This window comes from Ambystoma mexicanum, chromosome 10 (assembly GCF_040938575.1).
Source record: "Ambystoma mexicanum isolate Mex_15411 chromosome 10, UKY_AmexF1_1, whole genome shotgun sequence".
NCBI lineage: Eukaryota > Metazoa > Chordata > Amphibia > Caudata > Ambystomatidae > Ambystoma > Ambystoma mexicanum.
The window spans coordinates 1,579,133,839-1,579,157,275 of record NC_090932.1 but is presented as its reverse complement, the minus strand read 5'-3'; the positions used below and the strand labels follow the sequence as shown (position 1 = coordinate 1,579,157,275).

Genomic DNA, 23,437 nt, shown 5'->3' with positions numbered 1-23,437 from the left:
TGGTTAAGTGGTCTACAAGTGGTGAAACATATTGTCATGGGTGGAATATTCTGTCGTTGATGCAGAGATCTACCATTGATGTGATAGTGGTGCCATTGATGGAACACAGTCTGCCACTCATGGTGTGTACTTTAATTGGTGACACCTTATTTTATTTTGATGGAGCATCATTAATCAAACATTCTCACATGAGTGGAGCTTTATGTCATAGTGGAGAACTCATGAATGGTGGAACATTCTGCTGTTCATTTAAGGGCTTTCATTTAATGTTATTTGATGCTTGGTATGCTATTATGTCATTGGTGGCGCTTCATTGATGACACTATTTGACTGATTGTTCTTTTATTATTGAAATGTGTTGATAAATCTTAATGTTGATAGCATGTTGACTAATTGTCCTTTGGTTGAGTGAATGGTCTGTTATTTGATTAAGATCTATGTTTGCCTTGCAGCGCTGCAGCGGTTCAGAGGAAACAGTGACCTCAGCAGTGAGATGGAGGAGATGCTGGCAGAGCAGACGGCCATCAAAGGTCAGAAGGCCAAAAGACTGTGGGATCTGTTCCGGGACCCTTCCTTGAGGTGGCAGCTGATCACCATTATTGTGCTGAGCAGTGCCATGCAGTTGTGTGGCAATGATTCGGTGTGTTGGACTGAACCGCACAAATACATTGATCAAAGAACAGGATGAGACCCTCACAACTGATTAGTATTAAAAAAACACTGAACACTACTTTAACAGCATCTCTCCTATGTTGCCCTCATCCCTCAAAATGTACTCTCAAATGTATTCAGCAGAGCCTTGTTCTTGTTTTTGGTCATATTATGAGTGATCTAAAACACAATCTGTCACTTCTGTCAGCCTGTACAGTATGCAGCCATAAACTGGGTTTCTCCAGTGGTTCAATAACAATTTTGCATAGTAGGACTATTCCTTTGCACATACTTGTATTACCAGATCTCACCCTTATGCACCATCTGCTCACCGGATAGCTTCATTATAGAATGTGATCCACATGTGTCCTGTTTGCCTTACTGATATGTCCCCAGACTTTCCCTCATGCACATACATGGATCATTGGATCTCCCATTGCACTTACTAAGAGGTACTCAGATCTCCTCCATTGTACACTCTAATAATGTGATGTCTGTGTATGTCACCAGATCATCCCTTACACTTACATTCTGATGACCTAACCTCAGCCATTTGCATAGGCTAGACATGTTAATCTTTGTTGAGTCTGATTGACAGATCTCTCCCTTACAAGGTCTGAACCCCACATCTGATATACATAGTCTTATCACCATTACATCACCTAACACATGACTTGACCAACAGATCTCCCCATACACATACTAGTATTACTGGATCTACTGTACACATATCCTGGTCACCGGATGTCCCCACACACACACACAATCAGAACACACTGACATTTTTAAGCAAGGCCGGCTTATAGAAGTGTTGTTCCCTATCTTTAACAAAATCATGAAAAGAAAGCCAAACCTTCAGAAACATTTAATATGTCCTGGCTCTCAATGCACATACCTTTTGCATGGAAAGTACGCCCCAGATTTTAACCCACCATCAGGCCAGGACAGGTCCCTCTACTGTTTTCCAGCCCTGGGCCAAGGCCATTCGGGCCGCCATCAGTAGGTGCTTAATGAAGGTGGCAGTGGCCCCACTCGCGACATAAACCTCCTCTATATCTGCCCCCAGCAAGACCACTACTGGGGAGTCAGGTAATTGTACCCCGTGATCTCCTTTATATGTCCCAGGATCTCTTTCCAAAAGAATTTGGCCTTAGCGCATGACCACCACATGTGACATAGGTCTCCCATTTCCCCACACTGCCTCCAGCATAGGGGGGGACATTTTACATTTATCCCATGTAAACGTTGAGGGGTCAGGTTCCACGTATAACACATTTTTTATGCTGATTCCTTAATGGTTGTACATTTAGATGCCTTATGAGCCCTTCTTCAGTCTTGACCCCATTCTTCCTCTGAAATAGGAACACCAAAATCCCTTACTCCAACGTCCTTCTTCTCTTTTTATGTGGGGTACCGCACATGGCCATAACTCCACCCTCCTTAGCTCCACCCAGTGCATCGCCCATCAGTCCTTTTCTCCACCTGGTCGGGACTGGACGCACTTGCATCTTCTGAAGATTTTTTCCTTCCAGTGTCCTCCTCTCCTGCTCCGGTTTTGCAGTCGTGTTGTAGTCCGTCTATGCCGGTTAATTTAGAAGGTCCTTCTTGTTCTTCTTGCGAGCGACGCTTCGCAAGGGCAGATATCCATCCTCTTTGTTTAGAGTGTTTGGGTCCGGATCACCGGTGGGACTTGTGTTTCTACTGCGATTCCGTCTCGGTCCGGGCACTTCACCATCGTCTGTAGTGGGAGGAGGTGTTTCAGCGCGTTCCTCCTCTGCATTTTCAGAGTTTCATCGACGAGAAGAGACGCCCGGAAAGTTCTTCAGGTTTTAGGGCACCCCGGCAGGGAGACTCCTTCCCGGTCGGGGAGGGGCTTTATAAGCTCTATTACCAGGGTTTTCCCCTGAGGAGCCTTCCAGGCCTAAAAAAGGTACCAGAGTTTTCTCTGAGGGCTTCCGGAAGGGGCCTGCCTGCACCGGATTACAATCCGAGGCCCCTCCTGTGGGTGCTAATCGACGGCCCAGTTCTACTGAGGCGGTGGGTACCGGAGCTTACTTTGAGGTCTCCTTGTCTGGAGCTTCCCATACAGACACCGGCGCGTGCCCTGAGGCCTCTGTAGAGGCTTTCTGTACCAAACCAAGGTTTGTGGCCATTTTTGAGGGAGCTGTTACCGACAGAACTGAGACACCTGTTAAGGTCTTGTCTGTAAGGTGGATTCTTCAACGTTCCCTTCTTTGCAGTGATACCGGTTCTGTTGAGGGGGCACAGAGTGAGGTCGCTGACCGTAATTCCTCTGTTACTGGCTCGGCCGAGGTTCCTCTTCTAGAGGCTAATTTGGCTAATAGTATGTCTCAGAAACATCCTAGGCTACACAGTACCGGCTCTGCCGGGGTTCCTTGTGTCAAGGCTAAAGTCAAGGCCCAAGTCAAGGCCCCTGACCCATCTGTGGAGACCCCTTCCCCACTCACACATGTGACGCAGTTCTCCTCAGACACTGACAAAATGGCGCCCGTTCCCGCACGAACTACGGCGACCATTTTGGGTTCCTCCCTTACACCTACACCATCGGCGTCGGGTGCTGGGGGCGTGCTTTCAGGTGAACATCGACTTCCTTGTGCAAATCCTTTTCATCCAGTTTATGACTGGAATGCTCGGATGCCATTACCGAACATGGTCTCGCTTCCTGCTACATCGGCTCCTTAGATCTATGTTGAGTGGATGATGCCTTTTTCGGAACATTTCAGAGGCTTATGCACTCTGACCCCATGAAAGAGTATTTCAGAGGTCTTTTTAGGGAAATCTTCCCTCCAGCGCCTACTCCTGTGCCTACGGTTCCAGCCGTAACACTGGTTGTTCCGGCAGCTGTCTCAACTCTACCGATTGGCCCACCTCCAGCCCTTCCGCCCCTGCCTCCCTTGTCTCCAATAAACAAGTCTTCGGCAGAGCCAGATGTGACGCAGGTCGATCTGGACGTGTTGGATGACACGCAAGGAGATCAGGATAGCGAGGACCAGCCCCGCTCTTTTAGAGCATTCCATGACCGGGTTCTGGACATGATGTGTCTTCTGGATGTACCTGTACCTGAGGCACCCGCTCCCCAAAAGGGGCTGCTTTCTGGGGCATTCACCTTGTCTCCTCAGGAGCATACCGGCTTGTTCCTCCAGAGGGATGTTTTGGCCGCGGTCCGAAAGGTCTGGGATAAACCACACTGATCTTCACATTAAAAAGAGGATTAACACTCGTTATTGGCTTCACACTTCGGAAGAGGTAGCCTTAGCATCTTGCCTTCTCCCTTCCTTTACAGTGGTGGCGGCTGCCACGCCACAAGCCAGACCGGCTTCCGCGTCTCCTACAGCGGCAGCCCAGGTTCTGGCCAAGGAGAACAAGTTGCTTGACTCCTTGGGGAGAAAGATCTTCGCTAATTCAGCCCTGCAGTTGCGTCCGGCGAACGCAGAGCTCATTTTAGCGGCGGCAAATATGAAAATGTGGAAAGGTCTATCTGAATTTGAGGAGTTCATTCCCGCGGACAAGCTGGTTGATTTTAAGGATGGCTTGTCAGATGCCAGGGTTCTGGCGCAGCATATGCTCGAGGCCGCAGCGCATCATGTTGACACCTCGGCCTTTTGACGGCAAAGTACTGTTCCATTCTTCAACGGATGTGGAGCTGACTAAGACTAAGGACAGCACTCAAACAGCCAAGTCCCTGTCCGTGTTGGTGAAGCCGCCATTCAAAGCTCAGAGATCATCATCTCAGCCTCGGTCCTCCTCTGGTTTTCGAGTGTTTCTGGATCGGAGGACACACAGAGTCGATCCTCCATCGGGGAACTCTCATTGGAAAAAGCATCAAGACCGATTTTTCTCTCAGTCCCCTGTCTCCTCTTCAGTTCAGGATCAAGCGGTCTCTCCACTGAGAAATCGGCTAAATTATGTTTTTCGGCGATCACACGAAACCCCGGTGGGAGGGCGCATTGCGTCTCACTGGGAGGCGTGGCAGACCATCACCGAGGATCGGTGGGTCTTGTCCATTGCTCGGGCAGGCTTCCGCTTGCCCCTTCCCCTTCCCCCTTCCCCACCCATCAATCCTCCTTTCCAGCAGTCGGGAATGCCCTGTCTTAGAGCCGAAGTCCGGTAGCTTCTGGATCTCAAGGTGGTGGAACCCATTTCCCTAAGGGAGCGAGGGGAGGGCTTCTACTCCCGTCTGTTTACAGTGCCCAAACCCAACCAGACTGGCCTGCGCACCATCCTAGACCTTTCCCAGTTCAACCTTTCTCTTCCCCAAGAGAAATTCAAGATGATCACGCCCTATCAGATAAAGTCCTCTCTACAGAAAGGCGATTGGCTCAGCGTGGTGGACCTTCAGGATGCTTATATGCATTTCCTCCTTTGGAGTCTGCATCGGAAATACCTGCGGTTTTCCATGGGGGAGGAGCATTTACAGTTTTGTGTGCTCCCGTTTGGTCTCAGCTCGACGCTGTATGTCTTTACGAAGATGATGTAGGTCATCGCAGCTTTTCTTCGGCTACAGGGTATCCATGTGTATCCGTATTTGGACATCTGGCTGATGCACAGTCCTTGTCCACTGAAAGCCTCAAGCAACCTTCAGTCTCTCCTCCATCTTCTGTTCCACATTGGGCTGTCAGTGAACTGGCGGAAATCCTCCATGACGGTCTCTCAAGACTTGATTTTCCTGGGTTTTTGTTGGAACACGATCGATTGCAGAGTGTACCTGACTGGAGACAGAATGGCGGATCTGTTGGCCATGTGTCAGGTGTTCATGCAGTCGGAGAGCATGTCGGCCTGGTGGTTCTAGAGACTTCTGGGCCTCATGGATTTGTGCGTGCTGGCTCTTCCTCTTGCTCGTCTCAAGATGAGGCAGGCGCAGATGTCTCTTCAGAACTCCTGGCTTCAAGCAGTAGATCCAGATTCCAAAATGATATTGGTTCCACCTTTCATGAGGACAGACCTCTTGCGGTGGTCTTCTCTGAGCAATCTGTCGGTTAGAGCTCCTTTTCAGGACCTTTGCCCACTATTGACTGTCACAATGGATTTCTCCCTTCTGGGTTGGGGTGCGACGTTGGATCATCTTCAGGTTTTCGTTCTTTTGTCGCCACAGGACAGACAGCTTCATATAAATTATCTGAAGTTCCTGGTGCTGAAAGTGTTCAAACCAGGAATTGTCAACAAGGTGGTCCGTATCCGCACAGACAGTACAGTGTCCATGTTCTATATCAACAAACAGGGGGGTGTGCTACGAGTTGGAACTGAACACGGACATCCTCTTGGATATTTTTCGCTATTGGGGCACTCCAACAAGTGGACCTCTTTGCGACATCGACAAACAGGAAGCTTCCCCTGTATGCCTCCAGGAACGGGCTCGGAGCCGCCTCTCTGGGAGATGCTCCCGAAATTACATGGCACAATATGAGGGCCTATGCTTTTTCACCCCTTCCTCGGATCCATTAGGCGCTTTGCAAGCTAAGGAACATGGTGAATTGCTCTCTCCTGTTCATAGCCCCTTGGTGGCCGGCCAGGTTTTGGTTTTCGGACCTTCAGCATCTATCGCTGTGTCCGCCACTCAAGCTTCCGCTGGTTCCCGATCTGCTTCACCAGACTGATCAGCATTCGTGGCACCCCTCCCCACAATCGTTCAGCTTGGCGGCCTGGTGTCTGAGTTCAGATCTCTAGAGCGTTTCAATTTGTCCGCAGATAACATGCACATTATTCAGGCGGCCAGGAAACCTTTCGACAAGGTCTCAGTGTAGGAGTTAATAGCTACGGTTTTGCCACTGGTGTTTAGCTAGGCAGCTGGACCCCAGGGAGGCTACTATCAACATAGTCCTGTCTTTTGTCTCACATCTGGCAGAATCGGGCATTCATGTCTTGTCCTGCAGGACTTATTTGTCGGCTGTCGCCGCTTACCTGTCCACTGAACAGTGCTCTTTTTCACTGACGAATCCGGTCTTTAAAAGACACTTTGCGGGCCTATTACATCTTTACCCTCCTGTTTGCAACCTGCATCCAAGGTGGGATCTGAATGTGGTCCTTACAGCCTTGTGTCATAAGCCTTTTGAGCCCATGGCTACTGTCGATTTTAAGTACCTTTCGTGGAAAGTGTCTTTTTTGATTGCTGTGACTTCAGCAAGGCGTGTAAGTGAGCTTCAGGCCTTGTCGGTTGAGCATCCATTCCTTACTTTTCATAAGGATAAGGTTGTCCTGCGGACGATTCCCTCCTTTCTTCCGAAGGTGGTCTCTGATTTTCATTTGAATCAGTCAGTTTCATTGCATGTCTTCTTTCCAGACCCAGCCTCTGAGGCCGAAAGGGTTCTGCACTGCCTGGACGTTAGAAGAGCCCTTATGTTCTATCTGGACAGAACAGCTGGGCTTAGGAACTCTTCGCAGCTTTTTGTGAGCTTCAGAAATCCGCAGGGAAAGCCGGCCTCGAAAGCAACCATCTCCCGATGGATTGCTGCCTGTATTTCTGAGGCGTATACCATTCAGGGTCTTCGGTCCCCAAAGGGAATTCATGCTCATCTTGTGCGGGGCAAGATTGCTGCCATTGCCTTCCAAAAATATGTTCCTGGGAGACCATTGCGAAAGCTTTTTGAAAGCATTACTGTCTGGACCTGAGCTCCAGGGCTGATGCTCATTTTGGTCAAGCTGTTCTTAGGAACCTGTTTCAATAAGGAGTTTCTATCCACCCGTAATTTCTGTGAGGAGTATGGGGGAAAGGGGATGGGACGTGGGAGTATATTAAAGTTACTCACCAAAGTGACTACATTACTCCTAGTCCATAGTGTCAGAACGTTGCTTACCCACCCGAACCTTCTCCTCACCTGATGCTTCTGATATGCTGTCCTTACGTTCAGAAGTTCTCTGCTGGCGAGGTTTCCTGGCGTCCGTGTCCTTCTTGTCCTTGCCTCTCCTGTCTTTCTTGTTGTGCAATTAAGGTGTGGCTCCCTCAGAGGCCACCTTGGCAGAGATACCTGCCCTCAGAGGACTCCAAGGAGCCAAACCCCAGAACAGGGAATAAGCAGGTTGGGAAGAAAAAACCCTGGTAGTAGACGCTGGGTAGTCCTGGGTTAGTAGAAGATGATGCAGTTCTTGAGTGATGACTTATGAAGGTTTCCCCAGAAGGCAAGAGGATGTTAAGACCACTGAACCCTGGGAGATGTAGTCCATAATCAGGGACGGGAATGTCTTCCAAAGGCTCAGGCAGGATGAAGATGCCACCAGGACCGCTTCAGGTTGCCAACTCTCAGCAGAAAGGCCAAAGGAGATTAGAACCGATGCGTGGCTTGTCCGCATCCAAGAGAAGGGTACGAACAATCCTCAGTAATGGACTGGGCTGTCACTCCACAATACAGAGCGGACCGCAGCCCTCCAAGTAGGAGTAGAATGGTAGGCAAGAGCGCAAAGACAGAAGTACAGAAAATAATGAAGAATACCAGAACGGAACCAAGAACCACAAAGTAAAGTTAGGTAAGAATAAGTAAGTAGAGCAAGTACCTAGAAGAAAGTGGCTGGGAAGGATAGAAGAAAACAGAGGCGGAGTAAAGTGCCAGTACGCGGAAGCCATAGTAACAGAGAAAAGGAAGGGAAAGAACAGTGGAACGCTGCGGTAATAGTCCGCCGGGAAAGGACAGGATACAGCTAAGGAAAAGGCTTACAACCCCAAGTAGGCAGAGAGGCGCGCTACCCAACAAGGCAGAAAGAAAGGAATAGCTAGCGAGCGAAACAGCAGGAACAGATAGAAGAGCAAGAGAGAGAGGATAGTTAAACGCAGCAGAGACCGTCCACCTACAAAACCGAAAGTGAAAACAGTGGATACAGAAGGAGATATGAACCGGAGGCGAGGTACCGAGAACAAGGAGTACCGAAAGGAAAGATACTGACAATGAGGTCGGAAGCAAGGCAGAGTTCAAAAGATATGCTAGGGTAAACAAGCGAAAGAAGGAACTGTGTGAGACACAGCAGCATCGGCAAGTCAAACGACGGATACAACCCGCTGCAGAGGGGCGTGGCTCTAAGATATACCTGCGGCGGCCATCTTGGGGGTAAGTTACAATGCACCGCCAAGTTCCTATCTATGTATACCTAATGCTTCCAAGCCTGCCATAACTTCCAGGGGCGAAGCCTGACACATAGTCCCCTTTCCTCCATACGCCCGCCTGCCGTCCCCCCTAAAAAGTTTCCTCTGTTATTGCTTAAAGGTCTTAGACCTGGCGATGGAATAGGACTGATGGGCGATGCGCTGGGCGGAGCTAAGGAGGGCGGGGAACACCGCGTAAAAAGAGAAGGACACATTTTTGAAAAATGTGATGCTTTTTACAAAAGTGCTCCAGTCCCGCCCCATAGGAAGGAATGTCCCATAAGTATGGAGGAAAGGGGACTATGGACTAGAAGTAAGGTAGTCACTACGGTGAGTAACTTTATTATTCCCATCTAGCCATATAAGGGAGCTTGTCTCCAGGTTGTGCCCTATCCAATAATCTGTACAGCCTCGAGATTCCTTTAGCTGCCAGCCCTCACGCAAAGTTAATTTGAGTCTCAGTGGTGTCCTTGTGCCCGCTTCTCGTACCTCCCTCTGAGGGATCCAATGCCTGATCTGTATATACCGATACCGTTCTCCCTCACCTATATGAAATGTCTGCTTGCATTCTTCGAAAAGCAGTGGGTTCCCATTGTGAAATAAATGCCCCAGGCAGCAGGCCTCCTCAGCCTTCCCTAAAAGCAGTGTTCCACCTAGGGGTAAAGTCAGCATTGTAATCCATTGGACTATAAATCCCTAAGCCCAGGGTTGCTTTTTTTCCTTTTTAATGCCTAGTCCCAACAGCGAAGTGAAAGCTTAGTTGCCTCTAATAACTGGCCTCCCTCTCCCCGAACTCCATTTCTCTTGGATTGTAATGCACCCAGGGGGATGGATGTAACACCCTGTTAAATTTAGCACCTGCCCTTTTATATTTCAGGTCCAGACCACCGTAGCATAGGCGCTATTTGGGCTGCTAATATGTACCGTTTCACATCTGGGACTCCCAATCCCCCCATCAATGGTGAACAGAGTAGGACTCCCCTTTGACCCTTGGTTTCTTCTTATGCCATATAAAGGAGATCATTTGTGCATGTAGGATTTTAATCATCCAAACTGATATCTCAACAGGGAGAGAGCTCACCCCATACAGTAGCCGAGGTAATTTTGTCATTTTAATCGCCGAAATCTGGGCGAACCAAGAGAGTTCCTAGCACCCCAGCTATTGAGATCCTCCAACAAGTGTTTCCAGACAGGGGGTCTGGAAACACTCCCTAAATACTCTATACCCGTGTCTTCCCAGATCAGTGGATGGCCCTTGGTTCATTCCAATATTTCATTTGGGTCATCAGTTATATTAAGGGCTTTCGATTTGGTGTAACTCTCGGTAACATATGTTTCGTGTCCCTCGGGAATAATAACACATTGGGCCTCATTACGACCCTGGCGGTAAGGGGTTAGCGCCATCGTTAGCTGCGCCGACCCCTTACCGCCAATCACGAGTTCCCTTTCCGCCATGGCGGATTTTACACCTGCTTCTAGCGGGTGTAAAAATCCATGGCGGTAAGGGAACTTGGTGTTAATTACGCCACCGTAATTTACGGTGGCGTAATTAACGCCTTCCCCACTCCCATTATGCCCTATGGGGCAAAAATGGGAATGGGGAAGGGTAAATGGGGATTGGGGATTTACCGCCCCGCCAAGGTCGGAATGGGGCGGTAAATCCCCTTACCGCCATGGTGTTAACGTAGTTAGCACCATGGCGGTAAAGTCACGGCCCTGGCGGTAACTTTCCGCCAGGGTCGTAATGAGGCCCATTGTCTGCATATAACGCTATTGTGTGTTTCCCATCGTCACTCTCCACCCCTACGATCTCCTGATCCTGCCGGATTATGGCCGCCAATGGTTTCATGGCCATGGCAAATATTAATGGCGATAACATGCATCCCTGCCGTGTACCTCTCAGGATCTCAACCTCTGCTGTAAATTGCCCATTAACCAGGAATCTCAGTGAGGGTAACTGAAAGTTAGCAAGTACCACCCGTGTGAATGCTGAGCCACATCGGAACGCTATCAGAATGTGCCCTAGAAACCCCCAATCTAGACAATCAAAGGCTTGCCATGAGTCCAGGGCCGCTATAGAGAATTTCTGCCCTGTTCTAGTTCCCAAGTCTATAATATCAATCACCCGTTGTATATTATCTTGCGTGTGTCTCTCAATTATGAACCCTGCTTGATCCTCATGAATTATCCCTGGTAGGACCCTCGCTAATCTCCATGCTAGAACCTTAGGGTAAAATTAATGTCACTATTAAGCAAGGGGATAGGGCGGTAGTTGGTACAATCGGTCGGGTCTTTCCTGGTTTAGGGATCAATACTGTGATGGATTTACCCATATCTTGTGTAATCACTCCCGCTTCTCTAATTCTGTTAAGTCAGTGGCGTTATTAAGTAGGATCTAAATGTTTCATAATATCCATTCCCAAAACCATCAGGTCCGGGCGTTTTATTAGCCGGTAGGGATGTTATGCCATTGTTTACTTCTTCCGCTGTGATGGGCCGCTCTAAGATATCCCCTTCTTCACTGGGCGTCTGAGTCAATCCACGCTCTCAATATAGGTTGCTTGGATGTTCGGATCTATCTCTTCTTGTTTCAGCAAGCCCACATGGAAGGACTCCTTAATTTGTCAGCTTCTGCGGTCTGTAGCGTGCCCCGGTCGCCTCGTAGTTGTGTGAAATAATTACGAGTTATCTGTTTTTGGCAATTTGGCTGCTAAAAAGCAGTTAGCCTTGAGCATAAAATGTTTGATTAGTGTTCAACAAGGTTTGAGCAGAGCGATCCGCTACATGTGCCTCCAACTGTGCCCTGACCTTCCATAATGCCCGTAGTGTTTTGTGCGACTGCTTAATTTTGTGCTGAAGTCCTGCTTGCTTTTACCTCCCTTTCTAGTTCCTTCTGATGTACTTCCTTCCCTCTTATATATGCCGCGGCCTGAGAAATGAATTCCCCCAAACCACTGCTTTCCCCTCGTCCCAAACCATACGCCAGTGCACTTCCCCAGTGTCATTCTCTTTAAGGTAGTTAGTGATTACTTTCTCCAAATGGGCCCTAAGGGCAGCGTCCCTAAGGATCAGTTTGTTCAGTCCCCATTGCTTCCGGTTCTCAGCTTTACCCGCAAGCATCTCAATTTGTAATATCACCGAAGCGTGATCCGTAAAATACTTAACCCCAATTTCTACTGCCATCACCTGGGGGATTAACGTTGAGGAGACTAAGACCATATCTATTCTCGAGTATCCCTGCCGAGTAATGTGTGTAATCCCTTTCGGTATTACGGAAACATCTCCAGGCTGCTATCACTTCCAAATATCAAAAGAGTTTCCCCAAGGCCTGGCATTTTCTATTGTCATTTGGTGTGGGGGGCAACGTTTTATGTAGTGTAGGGTCCATAACACAATTGAAGTCACTTCCGATAACCACCTGACCCTCACACCAACACCCTATTTTCTGGAGCAAAGTAGCCAGGAAATGGTCCTGCCGTTCATTCGTAGCATAAACTGCAATTAATGTGTATGTCTGTTCCCCCAATGTGCCTTTAAGTTCCAAATACCTGCCCTCAGGATCCCTGTAGAGAAACTGCTTCCGAAATGCTAGTGCAGCTCCTATCAGGATCGCCACCCCCTTTGTTTTCGTCTCACTACATGCAAAATATTGTTTAGGGAAGGCTTGGTGTGCCCTCCTCACTTCATCTCTGGAGAGGAGATGTGTCTCTTGGAGGAACACCACTGAAGTCTGAAGTTCTGACAAACGCTGCAGTACAGAGCAGCGTTTCATCAGTGAATTTAAGCCCTGGACATTCAGGATCACTATATTCACTTCAGCCAAAAACTTCAAAGGGTTGCAGCGCTTTCGGTTGTTATCGCTCCTCTGTTTCACTCCCAATCCCCAATAAGATATGAGCCATACAACAATTCCATAAAAACAGTAGGTCATTCAACCCAAACCCCCCCAACACTCCCAACTTAATATTCTTTTGCAATCTCCACCAGGTTTTACAACTCATCCTGGTAGGTTAACCAAATTGGGGTCTCTATCTACCCCCACGCCCTCCCCTGTCTCCCTCCTCCCCCCAGCAACCAATGGGACCCCAGATAGTTCCTTCCCGGAACCCATCTTTAGTGCATCCTCCTTCAGACCCCTTAAATCTTAGCTATGTCTAGGCAAACTGTTTGCCCCACATTAAGCCCCCCTCTGGTGTCATCATTAAGCCTTGAACCTCTCCCTCTAGGATAAGGGCGCCCCCGTCGCCATCCTTCCTTCTTAGCCATGTGCACAGGGCGCTTTACAGTCTCTCGCTCCGACGAGGGTTCCTTCGATCGTGAGGTATCATCTTTGCCCATCAAGTCTGCCATTTCCTCCTCCTTCATTACGTGGAATGTTGTACCCTGGTATTCAAAGAGAAGTCCACACGGGAAAGTTCATCTGTATCGGACCCCTATATCTTGTAACCAACTTGTGACTACCTGATAAAGGGTAATGGGGAAACCCGGAACGTGATTGGTTCTTGCCGTCGTGCAGCCCTCATGATCTGTTCTTTCGTCTGAAAGAAATGCAACCTTGGGAGGACATCCGGGGCCAGTTTTTTGTTTTGTTGATGTTATTCCTCCGAGATCTGTTTTCACTGTCCTCCTGCCTAGCCATCACCCATTCCATTTGCTTGTCGAAAGAGTTCCTTCGTTTTCCCAGTTCCTCCTACTCGTACCCCTGCTCACACAGTGTCGTCTAGGTCTTGTCCATGCCAGTACTTGTTTGTTCAAATCTGTGATGTACTTGGTGAAGTTGATTACACAATCCTTTATTTCTTTCTTAATTTCAGCTAGCATTTCCTGGAGATCCAACCGTCTCGTGGGGGGGTCCTCTCTTTCTAGACTTGCCCTATAACTCGTAGGCAAATGGATTTGTGCGACCGTCTGTTGCGATCTCTTCATGTGCACTTGATTCTGCATCATGACATTGATATCTCCCGAAGGGGGGCCTTTTAGTTTGTTCAAGTGTTTAGCCATGTTCAACTTCTCAGAATTCCCACCAGCTAGTTTGTGCCTGAGCCCTGAGTAACCGCCATCCAGGCCAGCGAGTTATTCCCAAGATGGGCTCCCTCCCATGACGTGCATATCACCAAGGGTTCTCTTTAGGGGGTTTTCACTGCGTGCCCGGGTCACGAGTATCTGCCAGTCCTTCTTGCCTCAGTGTATTATTCATCAGGCAGGCTCTCTCCCTCTGGGCTTCTCAATTGTTGCAGTGGGCTGGCTCATCGTTTATTTCTGAAGCAGTGCTCAGGCCCTTGCAGTATATCCAGGCCGCCTCAGCTCTCCCCCGCTCCGCCAGCAGGCTCCGCTATCCCCTCCCCTGTCAAGGCTGTCCAGTAGGGCTTTTTTTGTGTCTCCTGGTTCAAGCCTCAAGCTGCGTACATCTCTTTTGCTCACCAAAGGGCAGGTTCGACCCAGAGAGGGGATCACGCACTTGCAATTCCTCGCTAGTGACCGCTCACTTCTTCACGTATGCCCAATCGCAGGCCGGAGTGACCCAACATCTCTGTCCGTCCTCAGCTCAGCACTCCGGGCAACAATCCGTTTCTTCCTTTGTTCGTGCTCCTGCTGTTTCGGGGCATTCACCCGTTTTAACAGCTCGCTGATGGCCGTGTTGATGGATCAAGGCTCGATATCCAGGCAGCATAGCTGCGATACACTGCTGTATGTGTGCCTGTCATTTTGAGCGTGCACCCTATGAACCTTTCGAGCACTTCTACCTCTGGAGTCCTGGTTCCAATATCACTCTAACATGGGAGGGTTGCTGCTGTAGAGTTCCGACCCTTATATTATGGATATGGTGGTCCGATGATCACATCCAGGGGGGCTTCAGGGCCCCAGAGTAGGCGCGAGTCCCAGAGCTCACTGAGGAAGCATCTGACTTGGTCCTCGGCTGGCCACGCCCCTCACAGTGCATTGTTGGATCTGGCTCAGACCAGTGTGTTCCATTGGCACAAAAGCCCACTTACCTGAGGCAGGCCAAATGTTCTTAATCAGTGGAATAGGAGCACATGCACAGATTGCGTTATAGCAACCAGCACTGCCTGGTACCAGTAGGGAGAGGCTCCCTTACCAATGTACGCTAAGATTTAAAGAAAAATAACAAACTACTTAGGGGTTTAAGGATGACATCACGATGGAGCAAAACATTTTTTTTTCTTCAGTTTGTTCTACAGAGAAGTCTCCTGTTCCTGTTCCTTCATTTTGTAGTCTTCCCCGTCCTATGATGGGCATACCATTTTGTTATTTATATACTTTCCTATTCAATTAGGGGCTGCAGGCATCCACAGACCCCTTTTGCGCTTCTAGTGAATCTATCATAGCAATCATATACAACATTTCCCATTTCTGTTTTTATAAGAGTGGAGGTTTTGTAGGACCAGTGCCATTAACTTTGGGCCTTTAATATTCTTCTAGAAGTACAATCTAAGCATTAGTAAACTTCATCATAACTGTGTTTGAAACCTTTAAACGATTATTCAGTTCTTGTTGGAGATACTAGTCTATTTCTTTGTTACCTTCATAAAGGTCAAATGAAGGTCAAATGAAGACTACATGTCAGGGGGTCCAGAAGCAGGCTGCAGGCCTGGAGGGCTCTGTATTAATGATCATGGTATTCCTCTTATTGCAACACCATAGACAGCAGGAGACAAGACCTGCCAGTAGGAAGAAGAACACAGTTACACATATGGTCGGGTTGTGGTAAGAATGTTTAGAGGCTTCATTACTAATTGCGATCATGACATCCTCAGGAGTCCGCAGAGTGCCTGTACGATGAACTACCTTAAACACCCTTTTCTGGTCATTAAACAATACCTCTAACACTCGCAAGCTTTTCTGAATGTCAGTCATCTTCTTTACCTCTAGTATCAGGCTTTCTAACTTTTGAAATCTCCTGGGCTCTAACTTGGCCAAACGTTCAAATATTCTGTGTGAACACTTACATATTCCCTTTCTACGGCTGACCAATATACATTAGACTTCCTTACTCCTGTCTGTATGATGAAACAGACTCTACATATCTATCCTCGCATTTAAAAAACAACCTGCCAGTTGGCGATATTTCAGTTGCCTTACCATCCCAACAAATTCTATTTTCCAGTAACAACACAAGACCCTTTCCTAGCTTATTAAGACATTGCAGCCAGGTTGGCTGAAGGGGCTACAATTTCAATGTTGAGACAATTCCTAACCGCAATTAAGGGGTTATGCCTGAGGTAAAGGACTGAGCCCCGTCTTTCTGCTTGCGGTGCTTTGCATGCTAAAAAGCACAAGGGGAAAGCCTCAGGCCATTTTAGCCCAGTTTCGTGGCAGTTTAGTCAATTTCTTCTTGATTACCCCATTACGTCTCTGTGTCGCGCCTGCTGACAGGGAATGGTGCAGGCAATGTAAATTGTGTTTACAGTGGACACAACTGATTTCGCCACACTATTTACAAAATGGGAGCCCTGATCACTGTTGATGCTAACAGGCACTCTAAACCTGTGTAAAAGGTCACTGACAAATATTTTCACTACAGTTACTACATCTACTCTCTTGCAGGGGTATGCCTCACCCCATCCAGAGAACACTTCAAGTATAACAAGAAAGTACTGCGAGTTATTGCAGCAAGGCAACTGGAGGAAATCCATCTGGAGGCCTACAAACAGATGATATAGCGTCTCCAGTATTCATGAGCCATTTTAGAGAGGTCATGGATGAACCATGATTTGCTTAATGACATAACCATCCCTTCTCTTCCCACATGGGCCTGGACATGCTACAGCCTAATAAGATGTGACAATAGTTTTTGGGGTGCCACTAATCGACTTTGGCAATCTCTCCACAAAGAGTCTTCATGTAATCGACAAGCCTTCCTTATCCAATTGTCTTTCTCACTGGAGAGTACATTTTCTTGTATTTGTGCCAAATCTTCAAGGTTCTTTGTATGGAAGTGGGCAGGACGGGTCTTAACAGGAACAATATATTCATCTTCTGGGTCAGATACAGCTGGTAGTTTGACTGTTTTTGTCTGCAAATCATTGCCATAACTGGCTTCATCATCTAGTGGCTGTCTGGTACACTTGATAATGGCCATTCTTTTGGGTAGTAGTAAACAATTTATTTTGGTATACAAACCATCAAATCCACACAATAACAGTATAAAATCATCACAATACAATAATACTAAATCAGTGCAATGGAAGTAACCTTTTTTTAAATCAATCAATAAAATCCCAATTTAAAAACAAGCGCTTTCATAACAAATTTGATAGCCACAATGCTTTTAATCTATGTAGTTCCTTCTTAAGCGCCACGCTTTCATCAAATATTGAGACTGAGCCCATAGTTCGAAGTCCATCTGGGTTTCCAGAAAGTTATCAATGGCCTGACTGGTAAACACAATATTTAAGTTCTTATAAATTGGGAAAAGCTATCTGTGCCACAAGGTGGTATATAGAGGACAAAAGATTAAAAGATGCAGTAAATCCTCTTTCATATTTTGACAACTCTTGCATCTGACTGTAGCTCTCGCACCACAAATACCTGTGATGGCTGCCAATGGCAAGACCACTAATCTGGCCTTCAAATACAAGATCTTCCCTTCCTTGTCTTCAAGAGTCTTTAAATACTTTTCTTAGGCAAAGATTTAAGCAATAGATACTTTGCGGTTATGCAGGTGGAATCTATTGACTATAATTTCATTTGTTATTACCAGTCTTTAAATTTCTGTACAATGTGTGCTTTTGGGATTAAGTTCCCTAAACTTATAATGGTAGATATCGGCAGTAGCCCCAATTTTGCACTTACAACAGTGACATAAAGAACGCAGGGGAGCTTTTCTGCTCCACTTTGTGCAAAAGCATCAACCAATGCTGATTTATAAGAAGAAAAAGACTCCATTGTCATAATCTAATAAAGGTACAACAGGGGTTTTAGTTTGGCATTGTATACTACCCCATAAAGCCCTGACTCTAGACTTAAAGAAATTGATTCTTTCAGGTAACATAATGGCATCTAGGAGATCTTTGACATACTGACTGTTTGTGATAGGGGATCCCGTCAATGTAGGAATCCTCTCTTCTTCCTTATCTAACCAAAGTCGTGGGCTTCCCCAAAAGCTGAAGGGGCATCAGTATTTATATCGACAGATTGTTGAGCAGCTAAAATAGGCACTATTGTTAACGCTACCAATTCTGCAATTTGGGCGCAGGTGACCTGGGGCAACTTTCCACTCCACCACGTCCATGGGCTCACAAACTGCCTACCCCCACAACCAATTTCCAATTTTGAAATCGATATCTCGATTCCCCAGCTTCTACTTCAGGGAGTGGCACATCATGTAGATCTGTTCAGGGAGTCAGTAATGGAAAAACAATCAAGAGGTCCAGTGACTTGCAGCTCCACATCAACGGGTGTGGGGAGCAGAGATTCTGGGTTCCATACTGCTCATCTAATTCAATGTAATATTGGAGGAGTTCAGGAGAAGGATCACATATTTGCTAGACCAGGGCACGGACATGTGCTGTGTTTTCGCTTTCAATAGGAAAGAGACAACTGAATGAGGTACTGCAACCTCTGGGGTAGATCCCAGTATAATATTCTCATACTTTTCCACTGGTAGTGCGGCTGTCAAACAGATCTTAAGCAAGGTGGCATTCAAGCAGCAACATGGTCTCGTTCTTTGCTGTAGTATGCTACTGGTTTGTAATGTATCTTGTGTTTCTGTTTCAGGAGGGCCAGGTCAAGGCTGTTTCTCTCATGACAGTATAGGGTAAATTCCATCTTATAATCAGGTATCCCTAAAGTGGGTTTATTTAAAATATTCTCCTTCTTCCCTTAATAATATTTGCTTATTTGTTTCTTTTGACTTAAATGTACATTTGTGTATTATGTGTAAAGCCTGAATTCTTTTAAACTAAATCACATTAAAGAATAAATAAATAAAAAATAAATAAAGTGGGTGCACTGGCTACACTATTCTTTATCTTAACAAAGACTTTCTCAGCTTCTGGGCACCTCTATAGGGACTCTATGGTGTTTACTTTGTGTGCTGCTGTAAGGGCTTAACAATTTCAGCATATCCCAGATCCAGTGTCGGGAATACCCGACCATGCCCAAAAATGCTCTAATTTATGTGATCATTTTTTGGAATCTTGTGCACTTCCTGTTTACTGGATGGAGTTATCAATCAAAGACCCTGAGTAATGGCATGACCTATTTAATGAACTGTCTGGCTACATAACTGTAATTTCATTTTAGGTGCCATGTGTCCTTTCTCAGCTAGAACAGTCAGTAGGACCTTTGTATCCCGCTTGTATAACTCATATGATGGTGAGGCCATTAACAAATCATCCACATTTTGGACTAAGATTGACCTTCCTGGGAACTTTATATCTATCATCTAGACCTTTCTTTAGTTGTTGAGAGACAAAGGTAGAGGACTTGGAATACTCCTGGGGTAAATGGGTCCAGGTGTACTGCATTCCACTGGGTACAAATGTGAACAAGTATTGGCTGTATTTGTGTATCTGGATAGAGAATATTGATCTACAATACATTCATCTACTGCTTTAAATTGTGCAGCATCTGTGGGAATACATGACAGTATTGTAGCTGGGTTTGGCACTAAAGGAAATGAACCACTGCATTGACTGCCCTCAGATATTGGACGAGATGATAGGTGGTCTTTCCCAGCTTTTTAACAGGAAATATCGGGGTGTTACATGGGCTGGTAGGGAGGACAATTGTCCCTTGGCACAGGAGGGAGTAATTCCCTGCTCTGTCTCTGGCTTCAGGGGGTACTCAGGGATTCAGAGAGCTTTCTTGAAAGGATCCACTTTTATCCGTTCTTCTGTGTGGATGTATCCTATGTCATTGTCATTGTCGCTCACAAAGTGGTTGGTTTGAAGGTAATCATGTCTGTTAAAGTGTCGAACCATTCTCTCTCGCATGGCAGCCCTTCATCTGGGTCTATTTGGAGGGTTGCTAGAACTGCTTCAGCGTTAGTGTGAGGGATACTTAGGAACCAATATAGGGTCCAGTAGATGGTGCACTTGAATTTGCATTATATGTCTCTGCCTAATAGATTGACTGGTGCTGAAGGACTTAACAGGAAGGCATGTGTATCAGTGATAGGTCCTAATACAATTGTGAGGTGCTCTGCACCTGCATGTATGATACTGGGACCTTAGAATGTTACTCTGTTCCAAACCTCCCTGGAAATATGGCCTCTTGAGTCTATATGGGCATTCATTCTTCCAATGCCCCACCTGTTTACAGTAATTACAGACTAACCGGTTTTTGGTGGTCCTCCGGTCCTGGTGGTCCTTCCGGACCCCATTGTCCCGGTTGTCCATGCAAACCTGATTGTTCCTGCTGAACCTGCTGTTCTGGGAAGTCCCCTTTTGGTCCTCTCAATCCCATTTGTACTAGGGTGAACCAGCTCTACATCTTTGGGTAGTGTTCTGTGCATTTTGTATCTGTCCTTGTACCTGTCCCTACAAGCTCTGCATCTGTAGGGTCATTAATTTAATTTCAAAAGTATATTTTTGGCTCGCTACAGAGTCATTCGCAAGCGCCACTAGGTTCGCTAAGAGTTTTGTCTGCCGCCTAATTCACACATTCTTAACTGTGATTTAACCTTGAGCAATAGTTTAGCTACAAAGAAGTTTGCTATAGCTTCCTGTGTTGTCTCACTGGACAAACACAGATAGTCTGCCGGCGATTCCCCTTTATTCTGCTTACAATTACCTATCTTGGCCCAATCAGTCTTTCGTGGGCAGATCTCAGTCATTGTTTCCTTCTCAGCCTGGTACTACAGCATCCCCGGTACTAAGATCAGTATCCAGACAGGTAGCCAGTTCAAACTGTCTCTGCCTCACCTCTGGCAACATTACCACACTCATGAGCTGGCTCATATCCACCCAAGGTAGATTGTAGCACTGGATATCAGTGCGTAATTCCTTATAAATCACTTGAGCACTTCCCAAATATTGGGGAAATGTTTAGCCAGGCAGCACAGGTCGCCGATGTCCATGGAACGTGTACAGCAATGAGGTGGGATGTTGCTGCCTGCTTTTGTCTATTGGGTGCTTGGAGGACCTTTGAGTCTCTCCCATACACTGTGCCTCCTATCGTCGCAGACAGAGTCTAAGAGGGAGATGTGTCAGGTAACAAGGGGCCTCCATTGGGGAACAAGATTGCTCGGTCCCGGTAGCGCAGGAGCCGAGGGCATGGCGTGTTGGGGTGGTATATACTCCCGCTGCCTGCGCCTCCTGCCCCTCCTGTCGCTGGCCGGAAACCGCTGCAGCTTGCAAACTGTTACTGTCCTGATTATCCTGCTTAGTTTCCGTCTCCCCTTCCACTATCTCAGGGCATACGTGTACTGATTTCTCTGATAAACCCCTGGCACCTAGATATTTTATCTGTCCTCTCAACCTATCATTCACCTCCCTCACCACGCTAATGTTACAGTCATTGCATCTCGCGGTTGCTACTTGTAACCAGGATGGAAACGCCCCACACTGTTTGGGGGTTATCTTTCTCTTGTGTCCCTATAATGCTTGTCAAGCACACCCCATTAGTCCAAACTAAAAGTCCCTTCTAAGGGGAACCGAGTGTGTTTATTAGTTGTGTCAAGAAGCGCCAGGAGTCTAAAAAGTCACAAGTAGTACTATTAAAGTTAGTAAACAAATAATGTGCAGGTGAGTCCTTAGGAAGTGTTTCCACCTATCTAAACTGCCCTTTGCTCATTTCTTGTCCCTAAATTTATGAAAATGTGCCCCGCGCTTCACTCTTTGACTCCTTTCCTGGTCCTGAGAGGGGAAAAGGGGGATTTACCAGGGACTCAGTGGAGTGGTCCTGTAAGGGTTACATCTCAACATCGGGCCTTACCTGAGAAGCGTCTCGGGATGGAGATGTGAAGCGATAAGGCCTGTCTCCCCGAGAAGCTACCTCGCCTCTCTAAATAGAGACAGAGGGCTGCGGGACCACCCCGGGAGTACAGATCAAAAATAAGGAGGAAACATTTTGGCAGGAAAAAACCTCTTTGACAAGGATCCTGGAGAATGTAGTCTGGATGAGATGAAGGTGCCCACAGGTGGAATCGAGTAGACCAAATGGTATAGAAGAACTCAGTATTCCAAATAGCAGCGACAGAGAGTACCAAGCAACAGAGGCTAGGCCTTCAAAGAACTCAGTATAAATAAAGGTCCCAGCACAAGTAAGCAGAGAGAGTACCAGATGGATCAGGTAACAGTGTGTAGAAGTCTGGGAGGAAAAGGACAAGAAGAAGCCAGTGTGAAACGGAGCAAACATAGGGCCTGAAAATAGCAGGCAAAGTCAGAAGTCGAGGAAGGCACCGAGAAAATCGGAGTAGCAGGGGAACAGAGTGTAAAGCAACCTAGAGAGCAGAGTTGTGATGTGCCGAGTACCTGCTTGCTGCTGCCTTTATGAAGCAGTGACTCCTCTCTGCAGCGATCATGAAGGCCGCGGCCATCTTGGATGTTGTGACGTCTGCATTGCGTGTGGTCCGGTTCACGTGACAGCGCCTGCTTGGGATGAGACCGTTTCCATGGGAACACCAATGCATCAATACGAAGGAAGACGTGGAGAGTTTCCACACTGAAAAGGTGTTCGGCGAATGCCTAACATTGCATAGCACTCAACCTGCAAACATCCGCCTTTCCCTAATTATGTGCTGGGCGTCACTGTCCTACCAGATCAGTTTTTATTCCTGTTCCCGTTTATTTTCCCTATTGAAATCAGAATCATAGACAGAGGGGCCTCTTTCGAGTGCTGTCTCCTACCAAGGTCTGACCAGAGTCAGACTGTACTCAGGTGCATACACCTGAGACCTGCAGGGTTTATTTCAGAACCAGTCTACCTACATTTAAAACTCAGAATATTTTGCCAGCTCTGTTGCAGGTAGGAATAATATACAATCGCCAAAACCACAGCAATAAAACATGCAAATAAAAATAAAACTATTCTCCCTATCTCCCTTCAGTTAATTGCTCTTCTTGCTGTTTTGTTGACTGATTCATATTGTAACTTCGCTTCTACTGTTATATTGTTTAAGTTTATGTTTTATGTATTAAGTTGTTCACTTGTACAGCGCTTTGGTGTAAAGCGCTTTATAAACCAATAAATACAAATACAAATACAAAATGCAAGAGTAAGTATTAAAATGGAATACCCAACCCAGAGTTTTCAACTAATGCTAGCATGCTCGCTAAAATTCTGGGTTCTCCTGAGGGGCCACTCAAGCACTGCACCAACTAGCCTGCTTTGCCACCTCCCAATAAAGCTTATGGAGATTTTAATAAGGACTCCTATCTTTTGTTGGTTATTCACATCAGTTTTCGTCATCAGGTCCGGTGCCATACAGTGTTGTGCGACAGGTTGTTTCACAGCGCCAATCTGTGAACGTCAAAAAACAACTGTCTTCATTTCGAACAATGGATTGCGCAAGATAGTCAAATGGAGAGAATCCTAGCATTAACACATTTCCAACCACTAACCCACTCTACCCTCCATGCCAGCTCCTTAAATCCACGCCAGACGCTCAGCACCACAACATCAATAGGCACTTACCAGGCCTTGCGTCACACTATACCCACCTTCCCTAGAACAATGGAGGCATTTACCTCAAGGGATTAGTCCACTCTTTATGTCCATACCCATAAGGCA

General features: G+C 46.8%; 1 protein-coding gene across 2 annotated transcripts in view; it reads left to right on the top strand.

Moving 5' to 3' along the window:
* The window catches only part of SLC2A11 (solute carrier family 2 member 11), a 539,079-nt gene that overhangs the window by 460,854 nt on the left and 54,788 nt on the right, over window positions 1-23,437 (top strand). For both annotated transcript variants that reach the window (XM_069619918.1, XM_069619919.1), the window contains exon 7: window positions 453-640. In XM_069619918.1, coding sequence (XP_069476019.1) covers window positions 453-640 — 188 coding nt within the window. The remainder of the gene's footprint in view (window positions 1-452; window positions 641-23,437) is intronic.